Raw genomic sequence first — 24,360 nt, 5'->3', positions numbered from 1 at the left:
TGGGGCTTTGAGGAAGCTTTTGTTTTCTTAATAAAAAGGAAAGATGCGGTAGGCACTGTCATGCCCCCACCCAGCACCTCTTTCTTCCCGCCTTCAATGCAGATATGTATATAGCATGAGGGTCAAGCATGACAGTAAAGGCATGATACCCCAAGGATGGCAGGGTGGACGATAGAGCCCAAGTCCTTGGTGGCTTGAGTGAGCTGCTGGACCAATGCCAACAACCATCTCCTCTCAGACTTCTTAAGTAGACATTAAATGCCTTATGGTTTAAGCTGCTGTCAGCTGGATTTTTCTCTTGCTTGCAGCCAAAAGCAATCCCGATGGGCATTGGCCATAAATGTTAGTGCAACTCCAGCCAACTTCCAGAGAGGTTGTTTAGAAACAGCCAGTGGTCAGCCTCCTCAGCGGTGGGGTCTGCTCTCCTGAAGCCCCCACGCAGCTTTCTTGTCAGCCCTCAACCAGATGGAGTCTAGTAGAGTCCTCCTTCCACCCCGCCACATCCTCCCCCAGCAGCCTGGCCAGTCCTGCTCATCCTTCAGTGCCCATTTTGGATGACCTTCACTGACTACCAGGTATGCATCTGATTGACCACACTGATCAATCATTTATTTGTCAGTCATCCTTCTGGTGGCCTGCTCTGGGTCGGTCACAGAGCTGGCACTGGACTCAGCAGGCAGTGCAAGTCCTCAGGGGCGTCTGCTCAGCCTGAGGGGACAGACACGTCCACAGCAGCGGTGTGGAGAGCACGACAGAGGGGTGAGCCAGTTCTATGCTGGGGGAGGGAGCAGGTAGCCTTTTTCATACCGCTCTCTCCAACCAAATGCTTTGCTGCTTCAGGCAAAGACCAGCCATGTCTGCCCCAGTGTGTCCTGAACCCATCTCAGAGGCAGCTGCACAAAGGGGCTCTCATTCAATGAGCTTCCCTGAGCAGGCAGGCCCTTTGTGGGCGGGGCGGGGGGGGGGGGGGAGTCTTGCTCCTGGCCACTCACCTTTCCCTACAGGCCGTGTAAGGCCAAGGCCCTGAGTGGCTAGAGAAAGGAGCAGTGGACATGGAGCGGAAGACCTGGATTGGAACCCTAACTGCCACTAACTTGATGTGTAACTTTGGACACGTCACTTGGCCTCTGTGAGCTTCGGTACTCTTGAAAGAGGAACAAGGATAATGACACCTGCCTCTCTCACAGGGCTGCTGCAAAGATGGATGAGGTAACTAGCGGACGCCCCAGGCATGGCATGGGGAGGCCTGGCACAGAGGGTGGGCACCTGCCCCACCCCGACCCATGGCAGAAAGCTAGAGACGGTCAGCACTGCGCACCTTTCCATGGGAGACAGTCGGAGTGGCCAGGAGTCATCCCACCCAAGGAAGTAGATACATGCTTGGTCCTTGAGGGGGTGTCCTTGGGTTCTCGTACTTTCTCCTGCCCAGAAAAATGCCATCAATGGACCTAGTATATCTGCCACTGCCTCTCTTCCAGGGCAGCACAAGAGAGAAGGAAAAGGAGGTTGGGGCAAGAGGGTGGGTATCTCATTTCTCTCACAGGGGTGTTGAGGGTCCCATGGCCACACTGGGGTCTGCCCAACAACTTCAGGGAGATTCCCTCCCGGGCAGGGGCTGTCGGCTCAGTCGCCACAGCATGGCTGTGAAGGCCAACAGCAAAGGGGAGGCTTCCCCAAGAAGCTCAAACTCTGGCGTGACTGACAAACTCTGAAGGCACCCTGCTTTTGGCTGTAAACAGCTGTGTCCACTCTGAGCCTCCAGGTGAGGAAGGACCTAGATAGCCAACTGTGGCCCCAAAGGAGCCATCACTGCTGCCTGTACCTGGAGTGTGATCCCAGCTGTGGGGTGGCAGGAAAAGTATCTCTCGGGAGAGCCACACTGAGCTGCCTGGGAGAACAGGGGATGCTGGAGGGCCCCAGCCGGTGGATCCCAGCAAATACTGGACCAGACAACAAAGGGCCCGAGGAGGTGAAGGCGGTTCCTGGAGAGCTGGGAATGGGATCCAAATGGTCACTTAAAAAGGAGCGAGGCAAGGAGGAGAGCAGGTTCACCCATGGTGCACTGTGGGTGGTGTCATCTGGAAGTTACTTCAAGTTCCTCATCCTTCGGGGGTGGCACCATCCTCCTGGTGGTTCCAGGAGGCTCTGATTCCCACTCTTGCTCTGGCAGTAGGAAGCTACCCATGACCAGACTTTCTGTCCCTGGGCTGGGTTGCCCCTTCTGAGTGACAGGAGCGAAGCAAGGCGGCCCATGGTAAGCTGGAAGAGGCGCAGGCTCTGGAAGATCGTTTTCTCCCCTCCAAGATGGGGATCTGATTCCCACTTAGATAACCCTGGGACTAAGAAAGTGGACACCAGAGCCCAACATGGGGCCCCCTGGAGACTGAGTAGGGGCAGGAGCCTGCATCCTGGGCCCTCTGCAGCCTGCCTGTCCCTGAGATGATGACTGGGCCCTGGGAAAGATGGATGCCAGCAGCCTCTTGGGAGGCCCCTTCACTTCTGAGCCTGCCCTCCGGCTGCCTATCCCCAGCTATGAGCCCTGGCCTAGAGGAAGAGGTGGCCTGTTGGCTGGGTATCAGTGGGGTATGGGCATCATTGGGTTACTTTGGGGTATGAACCCCAGAGCTCTTTTGCAAGGTGAGCCGGAAGGTTCAGGAGTCCTCAGGAGGGCAGGAGCTGTGTCGGTGGTCTTGCAGCTCTTCCTAAGTCTCAATATGCGTCACATTAGCCCAGTCAGGGAAATGATCCAAGTCAAATATGACTCGTCCCCACGTGTTGACCGCCAAAAACACACAGAAGACGCCAATTATGTTCATCATTAGTCCTGTTTTCACCTGGAAAAAAACAGGGTGAGAGTCAGCACGTGCAGGTCTGGCAGGCTGTCAGAACAAAGGTGAATGGGACACTGGGAACTAGTGTTCTTGGAGAAGGGGACAAAGGCTGGTTTGCTGGGCCTCCCGTCCCTGGGCCATGCTCTGTGCGCACCCGACCCACAGACAAAGCAACCTCCTGTCCAGTAAGCTTCATCAGTGTTCAAGGCATCCCTGGGAAACAGGCAGAGCAGGGGGGTTCTCTGTGCCCACTTGAGCATCTGAAAAGCCGGGCCTCAGGGAGGCGAGGCGAGGCGCGGCAAGAGCCCCAGGCCGCTCAGGGAGTTATTGGGGGAGCCCGGGTCTGAATCGAGGTGCGGTGCTCACCCATGCACCTTCACCGTCCCGAGAACCTCCTCTGGCTCCTTCTGATGCTTGCCCCGCATTCTCTCCGCGTGCTCGTTAACCATCGCTTTCAAACCCTGCTGTAGATTTGTTGCTGCAGATTGGAATCGAGTTTGCAGCCCGTGGTTTCTGGGCGCCACCCTCTTTGTGAAAATGCTCCATGGAGTCCCAGAGATACTCAGCGGAGGCTTTGAGATAATGAAGCCCTGATTGGGCTGAGGTTGGGCCCTTCATTTCTGGCCTGCCCCACTTGCACACTTGCCCTCCTTCTCCCGTCAGAGGTGATAAAGCCACAGAGGCATGAAGAGTACTTCCTTGGCTGCCTTTGTTTCCAAGGCGTCATCTGCCCCCAGGCAGTGGTCTCTCTGCCCCTCCCTGCTCTATGTCTACAGACATACAAACCTCTCTGGCTGTCACTAGCATTTCCCCCATCTCAGTCATGTCGACCCCCTGCTCCTCCCCCTTCTGAGGGCTCAGCAAGGGCTCCCCTGGGGCTGCTCTGGCACCTCCAGGTGGGAGATTTTATAAGCCACCTCTTAGCTTTGGGAGATAGAACAGTCTGTGAAATTTGAGATCATTTCAAAAAAGAAGAAAAACTGCACACGAATGCAAATCGTGAGTATAGGTGTGACGTTCAGTAGTATTCCCAAGCGATATGACATCATGCATCATCACATATGAGGTCATTAATAAATAGGGCATCCTTCGTGACAAAAGCATCATAGCTGATAGGAGTAAATAAAAGGGCTGCGTTACCATGTCAGAAACCTTGAGGTGTCCGTAGGCAAACACGATGGCGTTAGGTGGGGTGGCCACAGGCAACATGAAGGCAAAGGACGAACTCAGGGTGCAAGGGAGCATGACGTACAGCGGATTGAGGCCAATGGAACGTGACTGGGGAAAAACACAGCACTGCCATGTCACAGACAGAAAACAAAGCTCCGGGGAGGGACCACCATTCTCAAACGCACTCCCCTAATGCACTGCGTCGTTCCCACCTCTGTGCTTTGTTCCACTGGGTCCGCTACCCTAGCCACGTCTCTGGATGGTAACTCTGCTGGACCCTGAAGGCTGAACTCAGAGCCACCTCCCCAGGAGGCCTTTCTGAACCTCCTCAATTCACTCAATAGATGATATTTCTTGGGTGCCTACTATGTTCCAGAGACTGTGCACTTAGACTGCACTGAATCTTGCGGTGTTCCTGTAGCCCACATGTGCACATCTGTTTGTCCTGCCATGCACCGAGACAGCCTAGAGGGCAGGGACAATGTCTTCTCACTCATGTTTGCACCTATGTATGCATGCATTTTTATACACATTTGGGATCGTTTTGCATATGGAATTAGGTATCCATCTTTTTTTACTCCGCAGCTTTAAATTCAGCCACATCTAACAGCGCCTAGCACAGAGTAGATAGACACTCATTAAATTCCATTTGTTGAATGAATGAATTATATAATTCATAATATCTGTCAATATGTATCAAAATTAATAATTTATCCTGCAAATTTACATGCACGTGAGGGGAGACACATATGCAGAGATGTTCATTGCAACATTATAACAGTAAAACACACAGGAAACAGACTCAGTTGTAGGATGGTTAAACAAAATATGTATATACAAACAATGGAATAGTTTGCAGCTGTAAAGAATTGGGTGAGTTTTATGTGCTAACGTGGAAAGATCTCAAAGATGTATGGTTAGCTAAAAAAAAAAAAAATTAAGATGCAGAGACAGGACCATAGAATGATACCATTTGTTTAAAAAGTGTGTGTGTGTGTGTAATACATCCAGAAAGATACCTAAGAAATTAGTGACAGAAGCTGTCTCTGGGAAAGAGGGTGGAGGGTTAGGGACTGTATACTCTTTGGTATTATTAGACACTTTTTGGCCATGTATATGTATTACATTTTCAACTTTAAAAAATTATACATGTTCCCATTTTATTAAATACCCTTCAAAACTGTGATTTTTTTAAAAAAAATGGCTTGATAGTATTACATTGTATGAATACATAACTAATTTCACCAATACCCTACTATTATGGGAATGTTTTTATAATAAATAATTCTGTGATGTGCATCTTTATAAGATATGCTTGGAGGCGTCTCTGATGATTTCCCTAAGACAGAGTCCCAGACATGGAATTGCCAAGTCAAGGGTGTGAGCAGGTTTCAAGTTAGGCTTCCCGTGCGTAAACAGGGCTTGAAGAGGCTGCACAGTTACACTCCCTCTGGGAGTGACTGAGGGTCCCAGGCAGGGTTTCCTGGTTCCCTTACTTGTCCTGGCCCTGGGGACACATGGTGTGTGCACCCCACGTCCCTCTGCGACCCAGCTGGGAGGTCACCTCTTTTCCCTTTCCTGAAGGATGGTGCTGAGGCAGGAGTGTGAGGGGCCTTGGAGGTAGCTGTGGGGAATCTTACTTGGGGCTTCTGGTTCTAGAAAAGCTTGTTTTCAAAGGGCCTGGCCACCCCCTCAGCTGAAGACCTCCATTTGTCTGGCTTGGGGCTGGAGGTGACAAAGCCAGGACTTGGCTAGAAGAGGGAAGGCTTCACCACCACACTCCCAGCATCCAAAGATGCTCCTCGGCCTCTGTCTGGGTAGCCTGCTTAGAGGAGCGGGGGATGGGGCCACCTTGCTATTTCCAGCACTTTCATCTTCTCTTGGAATGGAAGGAGAAAACCACTTGAGTTTGCTTTTTATACATGCGGACGCCCCGGCAGCCGAATGGAAATTTACCAACTTCAAGCCTGTGTTGAGGCCTTTGTATGTCTGTCTCCCAACTCCAGAATGATAGCCACGGCCTCTCCCAGGCTCGTTTTGCAGTCTAAAGAGGATTCTCATAGCCTTCCTCTTACTTGACCCTCAGCACAAGTGTAGGAGGAAAGAACTTAAGTGACATGTTCGAGGATCCCACAACTTGAACTCGGGTCTTCTGACTCCAAGCCAAGGGCTCTTTCTGTACCACCTTGAGGTCAGTACTGCCATGTGATGAGTGACAGAAGGAAATGCAAGGAGAGATCACATCTGATTTTCCTATAAGTTCTGCTTTCTTCTCCATCCCAACTCAAAACTATGCTTGCCCACAGAACGAAACTCTTCAGCCTGGCACTCAGCAGCCCCCTCCACCATCACCCACCACCTTTCTGGGCTCAGCTCCCACTGATCCCTAATCCCTGGGCTCGCCAGGTGAAGCTTCTGGGAATCTTCAGTAATGCACCCCGTTTCCTCTACTTGGGCTACTCCATCTTCCCAGGTCGTCCTCTCCCCTCCCGCCACTCCCAAACCCCAGTTCCCCCATGATCTCTTCCTGGTGGGTCCCAGCCAGCGACGTCCCCCTGCTCTGCAGTCCTCCCACACACCTGTGCTACATCTTCAGACCCTCTCTCATTCCCCTGTGGCATTGCCCACTCCTCCTGGGGCAAGTCCTGTCAGGGGTTGACAGCTTCCTATGAATCCATGGCTAAGGGTTGTCCCCCTAAGCAGGGTTACTTACCATGGAGGCAAAGATGGGCAGGAACAGGGTGGTGGTGGCCACGTTGCTTGTGCACTCAGTGCACACAGCAATGAGGAAGGACAAGATCAAGGTGATGGCTGCTGGGGGCACAGCTTGCAAGGGCTCCATCTGCTTCCCCATCCATTCGGACAGCCCCGAGGCCTGGGAAGCAGCGGGAGGGCAGTTACTGCAGGGCTACTGGTGACAGTTCCTCCAGGGCCAGGAGGGACCGTCATCTTTCTCCAAGGAGTCAGCCCAGCCTCCACCTCTCATTCGCTCTCTGCATATGCTCCATAGGTGATCTCATCCATGCCCACGATTTCAGTCTCCATCCGCACTCTGCTATCTCCTAAATCTGTGTTTCTGGCCTAGCTGGTCTACTATCCGGATTTCCACCCAGATGTCCTGTGAGCATGTCAGACTCAACACGCCCCACCCTGAACTCATCCTCGCTAGCCCAGAGTCTGCTCCCCAGCTTGGTGAATGGACTCGCCATCCACCCGCTGTCCAATCTGGAAGGCTGGGAGTCATCCTGGGGTTCTCTGTCCCCTTTTTCCTTGTGCCCAATCAGTGACCAAGTCACCCAGATCATTTCATGTCCATTATCTCCTCTCCGTCTCCCACAGTTCTGGAAGCTCAGGAGAGTGATTTCAGCCAGAAATCGGGAATTTATATTTGGGGCTTTGGGCTGAGAAGAGATCGTCCAGGGAGAGAATGAAAAGTGAACAGAGACGAGGCCAAGGACAGAGTTTTGCGGAACAGTCATATTTAAGGGAGAGCAGAGGATAGGTCATCAGAGGAGGCAAAGCAGGAACAGTCAGAGCTAGAAGGGCACCAGGAGAGAATGGTGTCTTGGGGTTCAAAGGAGGAGGGAGTTTCAAGGAGAGAAAGTTCCATGGCGTCCAGTGTTATGAGACTGAATTAGATGAAAGCTATGGAGCGTCTACTGGGTCTCCCCCAACTTCTGCCCTGCCCAGCCCTCCACTCCAGACATGAGAATGATTTTTCCCAAGTGTAGATTTGACCAAATCGTTCTCTGGCCTTAATCTTTCAGTGGCTGCCCACCGCCTTCAGAATAAAATCCACACTCCCTCTCTTGACCCTCAGTGAAGTGGCTTCTGCAAACCTCACCAGCCTCATCTTCTACTGTTCCTCAGCTAGACACCACTCACTTATTCCTATACTCACTTGTCACTTCTTCCTGAAATACTCGTCCGGATACATCCCCCTCTCTGGGCTGGGAAGTGCTCAAGAACAGGGCCCATATATCAGTCTCCTCTGTAATTCCCCTACCTGACCTAACACAGACATAATAGGAATGTTTGATGAATGGATGAATGAATGAGAGGTGAATAGATGGATGGATGACTGAATGGAGAAGTGACTGGACAAATGGATTTGTTCATTGAAACAATATTTGTGTACTCACTATGCACCAGGCTCTGTCCTAGATACTGAGGAAACAGCAATACAAGATAGACCAAGTCTATCTATTACATTCTATTCCTGGGTGGGTAGATGGATGGATGGATGGATGGGTGGATGGACAGACGTATGGACAGATGGATGAGTGGATGAATGAAAGATAGCGGCACCAAGCTGACTTATCCCTCCCTCTGGTTCATTACTTTCCTATCAGGTAAGGGGGGTTAAGAAAGTTACATTTTTGGGTGTTTCATCTCAAAATCTGTTCCTCTCCTTCTATGCTGCTACATACTTAGCTAGAGGAAAATTTTTAAATGGCAACCATATCAACAAAGAGTTCAACAAGTGGAAGACCCAGAGGTAATAGTGAAAATATTCCCAAGGACTTGAAAGAAAGATCTCCCTAGAATAAATCAAACCAAAGATCATTATTACCAAACCCCAAAGGAGACCTCACAGCATCCTCTCCCTCTCTTGGCTAACCAGGGTCACTTATTCACTGGTTTCTGCAATCAAAGAGCACTTTCTCTACTCCGGGCACTATTTGTGGTGCAGGGTTCCTGGACGACAAGACAGTCCCTGTCCTGGATATATGCACTTAGGAGGAGGAGACAGACACAGGACCACTCAGGCACAGCCCGGGGGCGGGGCTGGAGGGACACAGCAGTCCTTGGTGTAAGGAGGGGCCCTGGCAGCCCACAGCTGGAGAGGTTACCTCGCATCCCTTCGCCAGAGCAAATCCACCGCCCAGGAGCAGCACGATGCCCCACGGGACTTTCTCCTGGGCCACCTTCCAGTTCAGCAGGGCAGGCGGATAGAAGGGAGCTTTCCTTTCTGAGAAGAAACAACAAAACACACATACACAACCCAGAGCAGCATTAGAAAACAAAAGAGATCAAATCAAGGGGAATAAAAGCCTGTAAGGCCAACGAGGACCATCTCATGTCTGTAAAGTAGCTAAAATTTACAATAATTCCTGCACCCATTGCTGGTGAAGATAGGGTAAGCTCTTACACACGCCCAGTAGCAGTGTAAACTGGTGCAATCTTTGCGGAAAGCAATTTGCAATACATTTGAAGAGCCATGAAGACATATGTACTCTTTTACCCCAGTAACATCACTCCTAGAAACTTATCCTAAAGAAGAAACACCCTCAAAGAAAAAGCTGTATACGTGAAAACAGTAATTTGTAATAATGAAAAATTCAAAACAGCCAGAATATTCCATAAGAGGAGAAGTTACAGCCCTTCGATGCAAAATAATGCCGTTATTAAGAGAAAATAAATTTGAAGACTGTGGTAATAGCAGGAAATGTTTATAGCGTGATCCCAGGAAAAAACATGAAAACAAAAACAATGAAGAAACAGGATTCAAATTGTGTGTGTTTTGATTATAGTCATATAATATATACGCACATTAACAAAGACTGGGAAGAAGAGAGAAACCCAAAAAATGCTGATGGCATTATGGGAAATTTGAAACATTGTGCTGTTCCTGTCATAATATAAATAAGATTTCAAATATTTAAAAAGAAAAAGAGAAGCGATCTTGCACTAAATGATACCCCGGGAAGGCTGACAAACACCCTCTGCCCAGACGTGACCCAGCCAGTCCTCTTCCATAGGGTGCGACATTCTCCCTCTTGGGCCAGGGAATCCCATGGAGACCCCATGAGGCCCCAACCCTGATGAATGGGGGACCAGGACAGGAGACTTACCTTCCTCAGTCTGGCTGCAGAAGTTGAACTTGGGCTTCTGCGAAGGCACAATGAACAGCAAGATGGCCACAAAGATGGCCACGGTGGCGTCGGAGGCATACCTAGGTGGGGAAGAGCACACAGGGTTCGCCCAGCTCAGCTGCAGTGGCAGTCATTCAACAGAGCTGCTCTGTGACTGCTCCTACAAGAAGAAACAGGCTCAGCTGTGTATGAAAAGTGGGACCCCAAAGGCCAAGATCAGGAGTCAGGTGGTAGACTGAATCCTGGCTGGAAACCAAGACACCCACATTCCTGGCTCTGCCACCAACTTTGGGTGACCCAGAGCAGCTCGCTTCCCTCTCAGCCTGTGTGGCTCTATGGGTAAACTTCATGACCTCTTCTTGACCAGATTCTCTAGAGTTCTGGGCTCACCAGGGTGACCGCAAGGACTTTGGTGCTGACCCAGGCAGACTTCAATAGGAATAAGCAGTACCAGGCAGCTGGCTCCCGACCTGCATCTTCTGTCTTTTCTAGGATATGCGTGTTTCTCAACCTTTCTTCCATGCTGACCACAGAACATCTTAGCCAGGAAAAAAACTACATATACCCTCTTTTGCCAAGTCTCTGTCTAAAGAAACTTCTGGACCCCAGGATGTGTGTCTTTAGAGGGATCTTGCCTGGATCTGAAGAAAGAGGAGAAAGGAAAGATGGAAAGACATTGGAAACCAGAACTCTGGGAGCCCCACTCCTAGCCCAACAAGTCTCCCTCCATCACAGCCCTGGCCGCCCTGCCTGGCCAAGTATTTTCTGTTCAGCCTGTTGGGGGAGGAAGGGACACAGGAACACATCTGCGGGCTTGTCATGAAGATTGGTGAGAAAAAAATGAGTCATGAAACCAAGAGAGCACTCCAGAACTCCACGGCAGAAAGGAGGAGTGCCACGGAGGATGCTGGGGAAGGAGCGACTTACTGTGTCTCGCCTTCCACCCAGGTGATGGACAGCCAGCCGGGCATGAAGCCAGGGTCCCGGGAGAACCACAGGCCGACCAGCAGGAGGAAGCAGAGCAGGACGTTGACCTCAGCGAAGGAGAAGGGCCCCAGCTTTCTGTACTCCTCCTGCAGCACCTCGTAGGCCGCCTTCTCATTGTTCCTCCTCTCCAGCCCACAGCCCCAGGACTTTTTAAAGCTAGAGGATGCGAAGAGGAGAGAACAGCGGGGCAGGTTGGTTGGTCAGGGGCTTGTCGGATGGAAGCCTGAATGTTGGGCAGCAGAACATGGTGGAAAGGCACACGGTGCCGCCTGTCACTTGTGGGAGCCTTGAGCAAGTCACTTCCCCACTCCCCATTTCTGTTATCTGCCTACCCTACCTCACAGGACAGAGTTGGGGACAGTCTCTGTTATGCGTGCCCAGCACATGCCCCAGAGTGCCCCCAGAACTGGAGGGTGCTCCTAGAGGAGGCCTGAGATGGCACAGGTGGGATGGCCAGTCTGGACAAGCTCTCAGGGACAGTCAAGGCAGGAAAAGAGGGGATGGCCAGGAGGGCAGGAGGCTGAGCAGAACAGGAGTAGGGAGGTGAGGACAGGAGAATAGGAGGCGGAAATAAGCAGAACTGAGGCTACCACTGGCAACAGGGACCTAATAGGTGCCCAGTCGCCTGGAGACCAGCTGCCCCCATCATCTGGGGGAAGGCCGTGAGAAGTTCTAGAACTAGATCGAGGTGGGCCAGGCTCCCTCACATGCTCCCCGTCTTCCTCCTCCTACCGCAGGCTGGAACTGCCTCTGATGGTGCCAGGATGCCAGCCCCCATCATCAGAGTAGCTCAAGAGGACACAAGGAGCAAGGACGGGTCCAAGTAGACGGCCAGGCAGGAGCAGGCTGGATGCTTGTGTTCCAGGGGGCTGGATGTGGAGGATTAGGGATCCAGGAGACTCTGGCTATGGCAGAAAGGAAGCCAGCCTGGGCCCTGCTCTCAGATGGGCTCCCTGGGGACCAGTGCCCTTTGGCCAACATGGCCTGCCCAGGGTGCCCTGCAGGACCCCCCAGGGGGGTGCTGGCATGAGGGGGCAGGAAGGAGGAGGGATTCTTGGAGGAGGTGTAGAGGGTCCCCCAGCTGTGAGGAGGGGCTAACTGGGGCCGCTGGTGCACAGGACGCAGGCCCTGCAGGATTCTCTGAGGATCCCATTCACACATTCCAGCTCCTGTCAGCCTGAAGGTGGTGGGCAAGTCCAAGAGGACTGTCCCCAGGGAGCCCTTGCTTGTGGGAGTCCTTCCTGGGGCCCTAAGACAGACTTCTTAGGAGGGCAGGGACTTGTGGAAAAGGCACCGAGGTGCCAATTCCTGATGCCAGGGCTGCACGTGGACCGCCTTTGAGAGGGTGCGGGCCGTGCCGGTGGGGGGGGTCTGGCCTGGAGCACAGGACACGGGGACTTCAGGACACAGCTTCCCAGGGTGCTCAGTAGGAAAGGAAGTGGCGATGGGGTCTCCAGTCTACACAGCCTGCCAGGATCTCCATGCTGGACAAGGGACAAGGCTGTGTGTCCCGAGGGTCACCCGCCGGGGACAGCCTCCAGATCATCCAGTATGGCGATGACTCTGCAGGCATGGGAGGTCACCTCTCTGCTCTGGCTCCCTTGGTGTGCGAGAGTCTGCATTCTACCAAGCACCGATCTGCTGTCATTCTCGAGACTCGGGCTGGGCCAGAGGCTTCAGGTTTCCAGGATAAGTGACTTTGGTATTCCTAGCTGCTCAGCTCATGTCTGATGCTGGTGACACATCCTGACACCACAGTGGCTGCAGATTCAGGGGGCTGCCTCTTATATGCTGGTGTCCAATGCGAGCCCTGCACAGTGGTGCCACCAGCCTTCAGGACCCTCTTACACTAAGCAGTTTTGCTCTCATCTCTGAGTTAATCCTGCCTGGTGACCACTGGGTTGGCATAAGATGCAGGCAGATGGATCCAGTTTGCCTGTGGGAGCCCCAGGGGTGGGGTGGGCACACAGTGTCCTTCTGCAGCACGCTGATGAATATGCTGCAGAGCTGAGGAGAGGCAAAGGGACCTCAGCCCCGAGCGCCTCTGCCATGGCAAGGGTCCAGAAGACCCCTCATCCCTAATGCAGGGGAGTAGCCTGGTTAAGAAAGTTGGATATAAGCCAGCAGTAATACCCCGTTAGTCCTGGGTGGTCCTGGGGGGTCTGTGGCCCCCTTGGCTGGATGTGGCCTAGGAGGCTGCCCATAAACTCAGGAAGATCGTCCTTCTGGATTAGGCTAGAGGCAGCAACCTGGCATTGACTCCGCGACTGCCCGTTGAGGGACTCAAGCGAGGGCAACAGTAGACGCACTTCCCACAGCCAAGAGAGGTGCTCCCTTGCCTCAGGGGAGGAGGTCCAGGCGGTGTGGAGGGAGGGCCACCAGGTCCTGGTACGTGGAGGACATGGCTTGGACTGGAGGACACGCCCTGCTGTTCCTGTCATTCAAGCTGAGTGCAAAAAACTGTCCTGAGGCCGGCCCCATGGTGAGCGGTTAAGTTTGCGCACTCCACTTCTGTGGCTCAGGGTGCGCTAGTTTGGATACTGGGCATGGACCTAGCACCACTTATCAGGCCGTGCTGTGGCAGCATCCCACATAGAAGAACTAGAAAGACTTACAACTAGGGTATACAACTGTGTATTGAGGTTTTGGGGAGAAAAAAAAAAAAAGGAAGATTGGCAACAGATGTTAGCTCAGAGCCAATCTTCCTCACAAAAAGATAAAAAATAAAATAAAAACCTGTCCAAACAAGGCTATCGGTGAGCTACCCCACGCCACCCACCACACTCCACATCTGGTTGGCAAGGGTGGCATTCTGGGAATGAACTAGAGTGGCATTCTGGGAACCCAAACACAGGCAGACTCCAGAGGTCTCCAGGTGCCCTGCCAGTCAAGAAGAGCTGATGGAGGCCACGCCAGGCTGCGTAAGCTGCAGCTCAGGTTCTTGGCTGTGAGTTCCCAGGGGCCTGGAGACCCACTGGAGGCTGGCGGTGCCCTTGTGGCCTTGGGGCCAGGCCATCCCCCCCTCTGCTTGCTCTGCCAGGGAACTCAGGAGGCCTCAGGGCTTCAGGGCAGCCCCCCGAGGCTGAGGGGAGGCCACAACTGGTGCCCCTGACGCCTGGCTGTACCTCGGCTTCAAGGCAGCCAAGGGCAGCAACCTCGGCCTCCTCAAGAGGGGAGTGCTATGGACTGAATTGCGTCCCCCCAAATTCATAGGTTGAGCCCTAGCTCCCAGAGTGGTGGTATTAGGAGGCGATGCCTGTGGGGGTGATCAGGTTTAGATGAGGTCATGTGGGTGGGGCCCCTTAGGGGGATTAGTGTCCTTATAAGAAGAGGAAAGCACAAGGGCTCTCCCCTCCACCCTCCAGTGAGAGGCCACAGTGAGAGGCTGCCTTCTGCGAGGCAGGAAGAGAGCCCTCACCAGGACCCAAATCTGCTGGGGCAGCGATCTTGGGCTTCCAGCCTCCAGAGTGCTGAGAAAGAAACGCCTGTGGTGCAAGCTGCCCAGTCTGTGGCATTTTGTGGTGGCGGCCCGCGCCAACTGAGACAGGGATGGAGGGTGGGGGGCACAGGCTCCAGAGCCAAAACGCCTGAGTTCACATCTCAGTCCCACGACTTCCAAGTCATACAACCTGCGTCGGTCAGTTAACCTCTCTGTGCCTCAGCTGCCTTGTCTGTAAACTGGGAGTAACAAGAGCACCCACCTCCCGGGTTGACGTGAAGATTAATACGTGTGGAGTGCGTGATAAACACTCAGTAAATACTGGTTATTATTATTACGACTGCCCCGCGAGGAGACCCAGACACCGAGCTGCGGCAGGCTGGGGCAGGTCTGAGGCCTGCTGGGTGGATGCGAGCGAGCAAGCAGGACTTTGGTCCTGGAGCAGGTGCGAGAAGCAGGGCAAAGAGGCGCAGTGGAACCCAAGCTGTGCAGCAGGCCCCCAGGGGAGCAGCTTCCCGTGGATGCGGGGCGGGCAATGAGAGGGATGCCCCCTACGACTGTTACGTCATTAGGACTGTTTGATTACGTCTGGAGATTTTTTAACAGCAGTTTTCAAAACAGTTTCTCCTTCGCAATAAAACTTACCAAAATGCCCATTTTCCCCGTCAACTCACAGGTTTTCAGGGGCCCCTTTGCCTCTCAGCTCTGAGATCTGCTTCCTATGGCCGCACAGGCCCCTGTTTCTCATTGGCTCCAGCTCCCTGTGAACTAAGGCACAGAGCACGTGCTCACAGCTAAGGACTTTCCAGCCCAGTGTGAGGGAGTCCCCTTTGCACCGTAGACAGATTTGTGCCTTTTAAAATAACAACAGCTCTTTTGAGGTGTTTGTCAGCCACGAATCATGGCTTCTGTCCAGAGTCCAGCTGCTGTCAAGGTTGACTCCGGGTGCACTTGCCATGTGCTGGGAACAGAAGGTGACTTCCCAGAACCGCACGCTGCTGGGAACGGTGTGGGCGTCCAGTAAAGGTCTGGGTCTGGATTGATTTGGCCCTTACCGGGCAGTCTGCTGTGACCTGGCCTGAGGCACACATGCAGCCAAGTGGAAGTTTGTCCAGCAGTGTCGAGGTGCACACGAGGACAAGCTTCTCCTTAGTTGCTTTGACCCACATTGATGGCACACCTGCCCTTCCTCCCGGGGCCGGGAGCTGGGTGGGGTACAGCAACAGAGAGGACTTACCACAGTCCCCAGAGGGGCTCAGGTCAGGGGGAGGGACGGCCCTGGAACATGACTGCAGGCACCGAGGGAGAGGGCTATGAAGTGTCCAGGAAAGCCTAGGGGTGCAAGCACGGAATCCCCCCAAGACGGAATGGGGGAGGGGAAAGTCAGGAGAGGTGTGGCTGAGGAAGCAGGGTTTCAACTGGCCTTGAAGGCTGAGGAGGTCGGAACGTAGGGAAGGAAAACAGAACAGCATGTGCAAAGGCACAGTGAACAGCCTGGGGAGGCCAGACAGGAGGGCAGCCTAGCAGGAGATGGGGCTGGAGAAATGGGGCCAGACAGGAAGAACTCTCTAGACTCGCCTACTCTATAGCCTGAGGCGTTTCTGCAGGGGCGTGGCATGATCAGACAGACTCTTTATTCCTGAAGCAGCTCAAACTTACTTGAATCTCATATAAATGAACTGGAGCCACAGCCAGGCAAGCAGCAGCATTATCAGCATGTTGGGGAAGGCGAATCCAAACCACGAGGCGAAGTTCACAATGTCTCCGCTGTCAGGAAACAGTCTGAAGGGAGAAACACCATCCACGTCTCTCCAGACACCGGGCTGTGCAGGGTGGGCCAGGCCCTGTGGGTAGAGGCTGCACAGCAGCTGGGCCCCCAGAGCGGGGCCAGTGGGGGCCTCATCCTCCTGAGGGCAAGCTAGCCAAGGCCATCACCCAGCATAACCCCCAACCAAGGGGGCGCCCCAGAACACAGCCACGAACAAGACAAGCCTGAGGAGTGACCAACTGACCCTCCTATGGGTCCAGACCTGCTGAGAACCTCATGGAAGTCACAGCCCTTCTCTCCAGAAAAATACTCATTTGTACACACAAAGTTTGGCCAACAGCTTCAGGGGCTCCGCGGGGGCCTCAGAACCCTCACCCGTGGGCGTCTACCAGGGAATGGCCTCCATAGGAAAGCAGCTCTCAAAAGCTTCCCAGGGTGGGACTGGAAGTCGTTTCCTGGGGGCTGGAGGAGGGTCACCTCCGCTCCAGGCGCCCATCCCGCCCCAGGCACTGCTCCCTTCAGCCCACGGTGTCACAGTGGACGCAGAGCTCTCCCGGCTCAGCCCAGACAGCCGCCTTCCCCAGAGGAACTCCAGGGAAACCCGTAAGGCTGTCATTACAGAAAACACTCGCAGGACCAAAACAGTCTGCTGGTGGGATCTCAAGTGTCTGCCCGGCCTGCTCCAGCCTGTCCTTCCCACCTCCCAGCTGCGCTCTCCACCCCTGCCCGGGGCTCTTGTCTGCAGGGGACGGACACCATTGTACTTCAGTCCCTTCCCTCTGTGCCCACCGCAATTGGTACTTCCTTCATTACTGCCTCTACTGGACCTGCCTGGAGCTCTCCGGGCGGCTGCTCCCCTCAGCCGATGGTGAGTACCCCAGGGCAGGGCCCAGGTCTCTCGCACTTCTGTGATCCCAGCCCCGACAGAACTGGGGCCCTCAAGGCCTGTGTCCCTTTGTGGCCAAGGCTGGAAAGTTCCAGAATCCCCCTGTGGTCCACCCCCTGAGGGGTCTTGAGCTGGTGCATGGTGCTGGGACACAGAGGCTGATGGGGGCACATCCTCCCAGCCCTACCAAGTCCCCAGCTCCAGGGCCCAGCTGAGGAGGAGGGAGAGTGGGTGGGCCCCTCCAACCCCAGGGCCCACATTCTTGTCCTCAGAAGGCATGGCCAGTGACTCACTCATGCATCTGGCCCAGGAGCACCACGTTGGGTCCCGTCCCAGTCAAGGTGGCGGTGCCTCCAATGCTGGCCGAGTAGCACACGCACAGGGTCATGGCCTTGCACATGCTCCTCCTGTCTTGGTCCTCCTGCTGCCCCATGCCCGGCCCTTCAAAAATCACTTGGCTCCCTGTGGAGGCACAGCGCTGTGAGCTGGTCCTGGAGGCATGCCCAGCTCCCGCTCCTCACCCAGCTGCTGACCTGAGGATTGGGACATGCCAGCTCTGCTGGCCCCTCCTCCCGTTTTCCTCAGCCTCCGGCCCAGAGTTGTAGTCTAGCCCCATCTGCCTCCCTGAGGTCCCTTCTCGAGTTCACTTCCCACCGCTTCCCCAAGGGTCCTCCATGCTCCATGCAAATTCAGCAACTGAAGACACACGGCCTTCTCTCCTGTCTCCTTCCTGTTGGTCAGGCTGTTCCCTCCATCTGCGGGTCCAGGTCTATCCCGGGTGTCCTCTCCTCTTCACAAACCCTCTCTCTTTCCTGAGCTCCCTCCGTGTCTGGCTTATGGCATCTGTGGCTTCCCCCAAGTCAGGTGAACTCTGCGAGGGCCTCTTTACCCTGCCCCACTAGGCTCCATCCGTCCGCAGCAAGAGTGTGTCTGCTTCATCTAAGTGGCCCCAGAACCCGGCCCAGGGTCTGGCTATCAGGCCATCAGCATGGGCCCTGAGCCCGTCTGTGCTGGGCCCTGGGGATGGAGCAGTGGACAAGGCAGAGAAGAAAACAGATGCTCGCCGGCTTCCCTGAGCTCAGCGCCTAGAGGGGAGGCACCTGTGGGGAAACCAACCCCAATGCCTGTGGGAGCAGAGGGTGCAGGGAGGTGACCTGCTCAGAGAAGGCCTTCCTGAGGATGGCTCGGAGTAGCACGAAGTGAGGGGTCCCAGTAATGCTCAGAAGACGCCCAAATGAATAAAGTGAACACATACTGATGGCCATGATTGGCAGGAACCAAGGGTGGGAACTTGCTATAAGCTCCACTAAAGGATCTAATGCAAGAATTACATTCCTAAAACTTATGTAAACAGCATTTTCTAAATATTTCTCTGTACGCCTGTTTGAAAGAGGGTTCCAGGAGGCAGGGAGACGGCCACAGCTTTTGGCAACAAGAGGGAAGGCTGCCGTTGTGGGCCCCCGCGGGGCCCTGGCCAGGGGCTCACCTGGCAGCTCACCAGCTTTGCCCTTGTCCGCCAGCTCCAGGGCCCCAAGGCTGGCCTCCGTGGCTGCGCTCGTGGCCTCCATCTGCTGCAGCATGGCCTCCACAATGGGCACCATCATGGCCGTGGTGGCCGTGTTGCTGATCCACATGGAGAGAAAGGCCGTGACGCCCATGAAGCCCAGCATCAACCTGCAGAGGAGGGCAGGAAGGAAAGCCAGAGAATCCCCCACCCCGCAGCCTCTAGGGAGCAATGGGTGCTAGGTCCCCCTGTAGGGATGGGGGTCAGGGCCAAGGTGCTGAGGCCAGTTCAAGACTAGGTAGTCCAGGAGCGGGTAGCAGTCCTAGTGCCTCTCTCCTCCCCTGCTTCCCATCCTCCAACCCCTCCTTCCTTCTTTTCTCCCCCCCACCTCCCTCCCACAAACATTACTGATGTCCCCTCTGCTGGCTACCAGGGCCACCAGGGACCTTAGGCCCCTTGTCTATCAGTGGAAGCATGAGCATTCAGATGGTGCCAACCCAGTGTGGAAAGTTGGCCCTAGTAATGACCTGGGGGAGGCGGTGCTGGAGCAGCCCTAAGTGCAGGGAGCCCCAACTTTCTACTTCTATCTAGAATATTCTCACCCACCCAAAACCCTGCTTCTCCTCTCATAAGTTCAGAAGGGCTGCACCTGGGCAGCCTTCAGGGGTAGGGCGAGCCAGGGAGGGGTCTGGGGAGGTGTGACCGCCCTCATGGCTGACCCTGCACCATGTCTCTCTGCACATGTACTTGGTACCCCTGCCACTCTGCAACGCACCGGATCAAACACACAGTATTCAGATCATACATTCCCTTCACTTACAAGACCCCTTCTTCTACCTGTGTCATCTCTGCCATCTGCCTAGAAAACTTTCCATGGTCCTTCAAGACCTGCCGGACAACATCCCTCCTCTGTGGCCTCCCTCCCAGCCCACACCAGGCGGGGCCGACCACACCCTCCTGGATCCCCCCTTCTACGCTCATCACTGGCTGGATTCAGAGGACCCATTTCCAGGGAAAAGCTCTGATTCTTCTGCATGGCTCCCATGCATCCTGGCCCAGGGAGGAACAGAAGGCGCTCAGGGAGGGCTGGCTGCATAGAACTCAGCTGCTCTCAGTCTCTGTGCCCCTCTGCAGTCCCCAAGGCCACTAATTTGTCTGAAGAAGGGATCTGGGGCCTGCACCAAATCAAGAGTCCAGCTGGTGTCCACGCAGGTTGACCTCATGGACCCATAAGAACAAAGACTGGGATTCAGACTAGGAGGAGGGTCAGAATTTGCATAAATGAGGCTGGTCTTAGAAAGCCCATGACTTCTACATGATGCTTCAGGGCATCAAGGGGACCTCAACATAAAGGTCACCCCTAGGGCAGGCAGTGCCACGGACAGCTGAAAGCAAAGCTCAGAGGAGGAGCCTGGCAGCAAGAAGGAGCGGAGAAGCATGTGTGAACTTCCTGGCAAGAAAGAGAAGGTGTAATTACTGTGCGGGCTTGGCCCCCACCCAGAGGAGTGTGCGCAGGGCGATCCTCTTGTGCAGGTTCCAGCGCTCCACGGCCACAGCCACGATGAGGCCGCCCAGGAACAGCATGTTGGTGTCCTTCATGTACTGGACACACACCTGGAGGGTGGCATGGAGGCCCTGTCAGGGCTGCCCGCTGGCCATACACTGCTTGGGCCCAGGGCCACCCACGTCCCCAGACAGGGGAGCAGACCAGGTGTTGACGTCAGGGAGCAGAGACTGGAGTGGGGATGGAGGGTCAAGGAGTATGTCTCCAGCCAGAGAGGATCCACAGGTGGGCTTATCTGGTCTCTGGGGGCCTAGGCAGCTCAGAGAGGGGCTTGGAGAATGAGCCAATGGGAGAAGCAGGAAGCTGCCAGGATCCCCTGGGTGGGCTCACCTCCTTGGAGTCCAGAATCTTGAGGAGTGGGAAAAGCAGGACAGGCATGAGGGAGGTAATAGCCAGAGGGATGACTTCCGTGCACCAGTAGATGGCCATGAGGATGATGACGTAGGCACACCTGACAAACTGAAGACACAGCCCTGAGCATTACTGACATTTTGAGTCGATGCTTGTTTGTTGTAGGAGGCCGTCCTGGGCATTGCAGGAGGTTTAGCAGCACCCTTGGCCTCCACCCCACTAGATGCCAGTGGCAGTCTCTCCAGTTGTGACAACAAAAAAATGTCTCCAGACTTTGCCAGATGTCCCTTGGTTGGGAAGGATGGGGAATCAATACTGGTTAAAGCCCCCAGGCTCAAGGCAGGACAGCAAGGTGGTTAGAAGACCCGGCTTTGACACAAGACAGACCTGGTCAATGTCCACCGTCTGCCTTTGTTGGCCTTCGGCAGTCACTAACTTCTCTGGGCCTTGGTGTCGAGGGGGAGAGGGGTCGGAATGAGGCCCTCCAGGGGTGGGTAATAAGAGGTGCATTGTAAAGAATTTCACAACAGTAACACTGTCTAAAAGTCTGTCTCCTTCTTCTTAGTGCCATGTCATAGCAATTCTCAACAATGGCATTGATAAAAGGGTTCTCCCGCTCCCAACCCTGGCCCCTCTCCCCGCTTGTTTCATATCCTCACCAATCCTAAGGTGAGGATTTAAGAGTGCCCATTCTTAACGGATGGCACGCAAAAAGTGCTCACTGATTTTTTATTACTTAATGTTAGCAACAGCAGGTGCCACGTGTAGTCAATTTGCACGGCACAGTTCCTGGAGGTGCCAAACGTAACCAACAGAATAGACCCAGGCTAGCTGCCCTCCACTCCCATGCCGCAATCAGGAGGCCCAGGAGATGCCCCATCCCTGACTAAGACCAGTCAGCAAACCTGACCCTCCCCCTAGAACGCTCTGCCGTGAGAGTGGAGAGAGCAGAACGGGATGGGGATGTTAAAGAAGTCTGAGGAGGTGGTAACCCGGCAGAATGAGCTGGATTCTCCCTGCAGAGAGGAGCCCGGTGCCCTGATGCGTTCAGAGCACTTCCTGCAGCTGAGCAGGCAGCCAAAGGAACCCTTGCAGCGAAGATAAAAGTGGACAATGGGATTTAAAAGTCGGCACCCAGTGTGCCTAGCACATAGTGGGGCTCAATAAACATATGTTAAATGCACAACCGAATAAACCATGACTCATTATTTATCTAATTATTGACAAGTAAGGGTGCCCATGAGATGCTGCTTAATGAAAAAATGTAGGTAAGAGAATTTGCTGTGTGTGGGTGTGTGTGTGTGTGTGTGTGGGTGTGTGGAGAGACACAGAAAGACAGAAAAACAAGAGATTGATTGATTTCTGGAAAGATGGTCATCAAAATATTAAGTTACGGGACTTCAGAGTATTGTCATTTTTACTTTACAGACTTTAAAAGTAAGAATTTTTTACGATTTTAATAAAATAAATAACACAATGAATGTATTGTTTATTTTATTAAGAAGCTTTAAAAAAAAAAAGAGCCACAGAAATGGCAGAAAAAGTGGAGCAGAGATGAAGGCAGGACTGAAGCAAGGTGGAGGAGAGGAATAAAGGCAGAAAGCCTGCAGGAGAGGACCAGCCCAGCAGAGGGTGGCGTGCCAGGAAGTCACCACTCCGCTTGAACCCTGCGGGCCAGGCTGCCAAGGTCTTGCTGGCTTCCCGGCCACTCTGCCCCATGCCAGGTACCTCTAGGTTTCCGGGCACAATGGTGTGGCCATGGGGGGCGGGGGACAGGGAGTTCTTCATTTGTGACCAAAACAGAGGCACAAAGGGAGAAAACAAGACAGGGGTCCAGGCTCCCAGTCACCTGCCCCACTGGGTGGGAAACCCCATGAAGGAAGCCTCTAGAACCATTTTCACTCGTGTCTCCTCTTCCCCCACCTGGTCCTCACTCCTAGGGCAGGTTAATGACATGCATGCAAACCCCAAGTTGAGGGGGGTGCTGGCTCAGGGCCACCTGTCGTGTGTGCGTGTGTGTGTGCGTGGCAGGAGTGGGGTCTCCATCACACTCTACCGGAGCAGGAAGTTCAGCTCAGCTGCTATAATTATTCCAGGGAACATCACTCCTCGCCAGCAGAACTAAAATCACAGCTCTCCTGCCTGACTCCCTCCCACAGACGATAACAGCCCCAAATCTCCTTCTACAGAGGAAATATGGCTGTGCACAGTTGGCGTGGCAACCATAGAGCCACCACAGCTGGATCTACTGTCCATGGCCTACCCAGGGCCAGTGCTCACCCAATGGCTCCCACCCCATCCTAGGAACCACCATAATTCCTCTTGGCACCCAAGGCCGTAGAGTATCAGAACCAAACCACCTTGCCCCATTGTACAGACGAGAACACCAAGGCCCAGAGAACACAGGGGCTTGGCTAAAGTCACAGGATGAGTGAATGGTGGAAGTTCGGCTTCCGCCAAAGCAGATTGGCTTCCTGATATCCCAGGACAACTCCACTCCACCAGGACTGCACCCAGAGCATCCCCTAAAAAGCTCCTCTGTTTCCCAAACCTGCCTGGGGCGGTGGGGGGAACCGGAGGTTTCCTGTCTGGGCTGAGAGTGAAAGGGCTGAAAGAGGGAATGAGGAAGGAGCAGCCAGCAGCCACAAAGGCCTTCAAAGGGCTCGGGCCTCTGCCAAACAGGCTTTGCACAGCCCAGCACAGCCCGGCCAGGGCTCCGGGCACCGCCCCCACTCGGCGGCCAAGGCCATTCATTCTCTGCCTCCCTCCCAGGAGCGCTAGGAGGCCAGGGCATGGGACACGGCTTCCCCACCACTCTGGGCCGTGCCACCCACGGTGTGAGCTCTGGGAACATGTCCCGCCTCCTGCCACAGCCACAGCAGGCAGCGAGCAAAGCAGGCCAACCCCCACCTGCCTTTCAGCTGGGAGCAGGATTTTGACTCCGCTGTGGGGCTTCTCAGGTTTCAGAGCTGGAAAGAAATATGGATGATAGATAGGGAAACTGAGGCTCGAAGAAGGGCCAGAAAGTAGCAAAGACAGCCCTCAGGATCCACTTAGGTGAGGCTCTTTTCCTGTAAGTCCCTGATTTGGGAAGCCACCTACAGCTTGGAAGTCCCCATTGGCCAAGGGAAGACACAGGAGAGAGAAGGAAGGAAGGACAGGAGCGCAGGCTCCTTATTGGCACGAGTGGCATTTGGGGCGCGGCAGAGGTGGGGAGGGGGGCAAGCGGTTATGCAGTCTGGGGAGAACCTGAGCCCAGGCTGAGTCTTGGATGGGCTGTGTGACCAAGATCTGTGCTAACTTCCAGGTTTCTGTGCTTGCCGGCACGGTTCTTGCTCCCTGGGGTCTGTGAACCTCAAGATCGGTGCGCCCCGGGGTCTCCGTGCTCCTCGGGATTCTTTGCAGGGCACCTTCCCTCCGGCACCCGGAGCTCCCGAGTGTGCCTGCCCCAGGAGAGCTGTGCCCGCCCTGGAATCCAGCTCAGTGCTCCCGGGGTTCGGTCCCCACTGCTGAGCACGGGGCGCTCAGGTCCGCGGGGCTGCCCCGAGACGCAACTGACCTTGGCGGGCATCAAAACGATGAGTGGCAGCAGCAGGAGCGGGGTGAAGAACAAGACCAGGAAGGACTTGAACTTGGAGACATAGCTCAGCGCCGAGGCCATCGCGCGGGAGCAAGACTGGCGGGAGAGGCGAGTGAGGGGCAGCCAGAGACTCCGCGGGCTTAAGAAGGGGCCGCAGTCCCCGGGGATGGGGGAAGCGGCGGCAACTCCGCCCCCCACGGTGGGGCCTCCCCGCGGCCCCTGGGCGGGGCCACCCCGCGGGGTCTGTGGGGCGCGCCGGCCCCCAACGCTGCCACCCGGCGGCGGCGGGAGGCGCCTGCGGACTCCTGCGCTTCGGACCGGCCCTCCAGGAGCGGCCGGGACCCTGGCACCTCATGACTCTCCAAGTCTTTCCTGCGCTGCCTGAACAGGGGCGCGCCCCGGGG

At 54.7% G+C, this 24,360-nt stretch overlaps 1 protein-coding gene across 2 annotated transcripts; it reads right to left on the bottom strand.

Moving 5' to 3' along the window:
• On the bottom strand, positions 1-24,139 carry SLC13A5 (solute carrier family 13 member 5). 2 transcript variants are annotated; one of them, XM_001504735.5, is made up of 12 exons: positions 23,936-24,139; positions 20,356-20,484; positions 19,939-20,075; positions 18,444-18,631; positions 17,251-17,419; positions 15,963-16,085; positions 10,805-11,020; positions 9,857-9,957; positions 8,855-8,973; positions 6,715-6,876; positions 3,972-4,109; positions 1-2,834 (listed from the first exon to the last, which is right to left on the bottom strand). In XM_001504735.5, exons 1-12 carry the CDS (start codon positions 24,035-24,037, stop codon positions 2,703-2,705), a joined length of 1,716 nt encoding a protein of 571 aa, XP_001504785.2. In that variant the 5' UTR covers positions 24,038-24,139; the 3' UTR covers positions 1-2,702. The 2 variants fall into 2 exon arrangements, with proteins under 2 accessions (XP_001504785.2, XP_014583588.1); XM_014728102.3 differs by having other exon boundaries at positions 18,456-18,631; positions 23,936-24,134.
• Positions 24,140-24,360: the final 221 nt, after the last annotated feature.

The sequence above is a fragment of the Equus caballus genome, chromosome 11, assembly GCF_041296265.1.
Source record: "Equus caballus isolate H_3958 breed thoroughbred chromosome 11, TB-T2T, whole genome shotgun sequence".
In the NCBI taxonomy this organism is placed as follows: Eukaryota; Metazoa; Chordata; class Mammalia; order Perissodactyla; family Equidae; genus Equus; species Equus caballus.
Note: the sequence above shows the minus strand (reverse complement) of the source record. Positions and strands in the feature narration are given on the sequence as shown.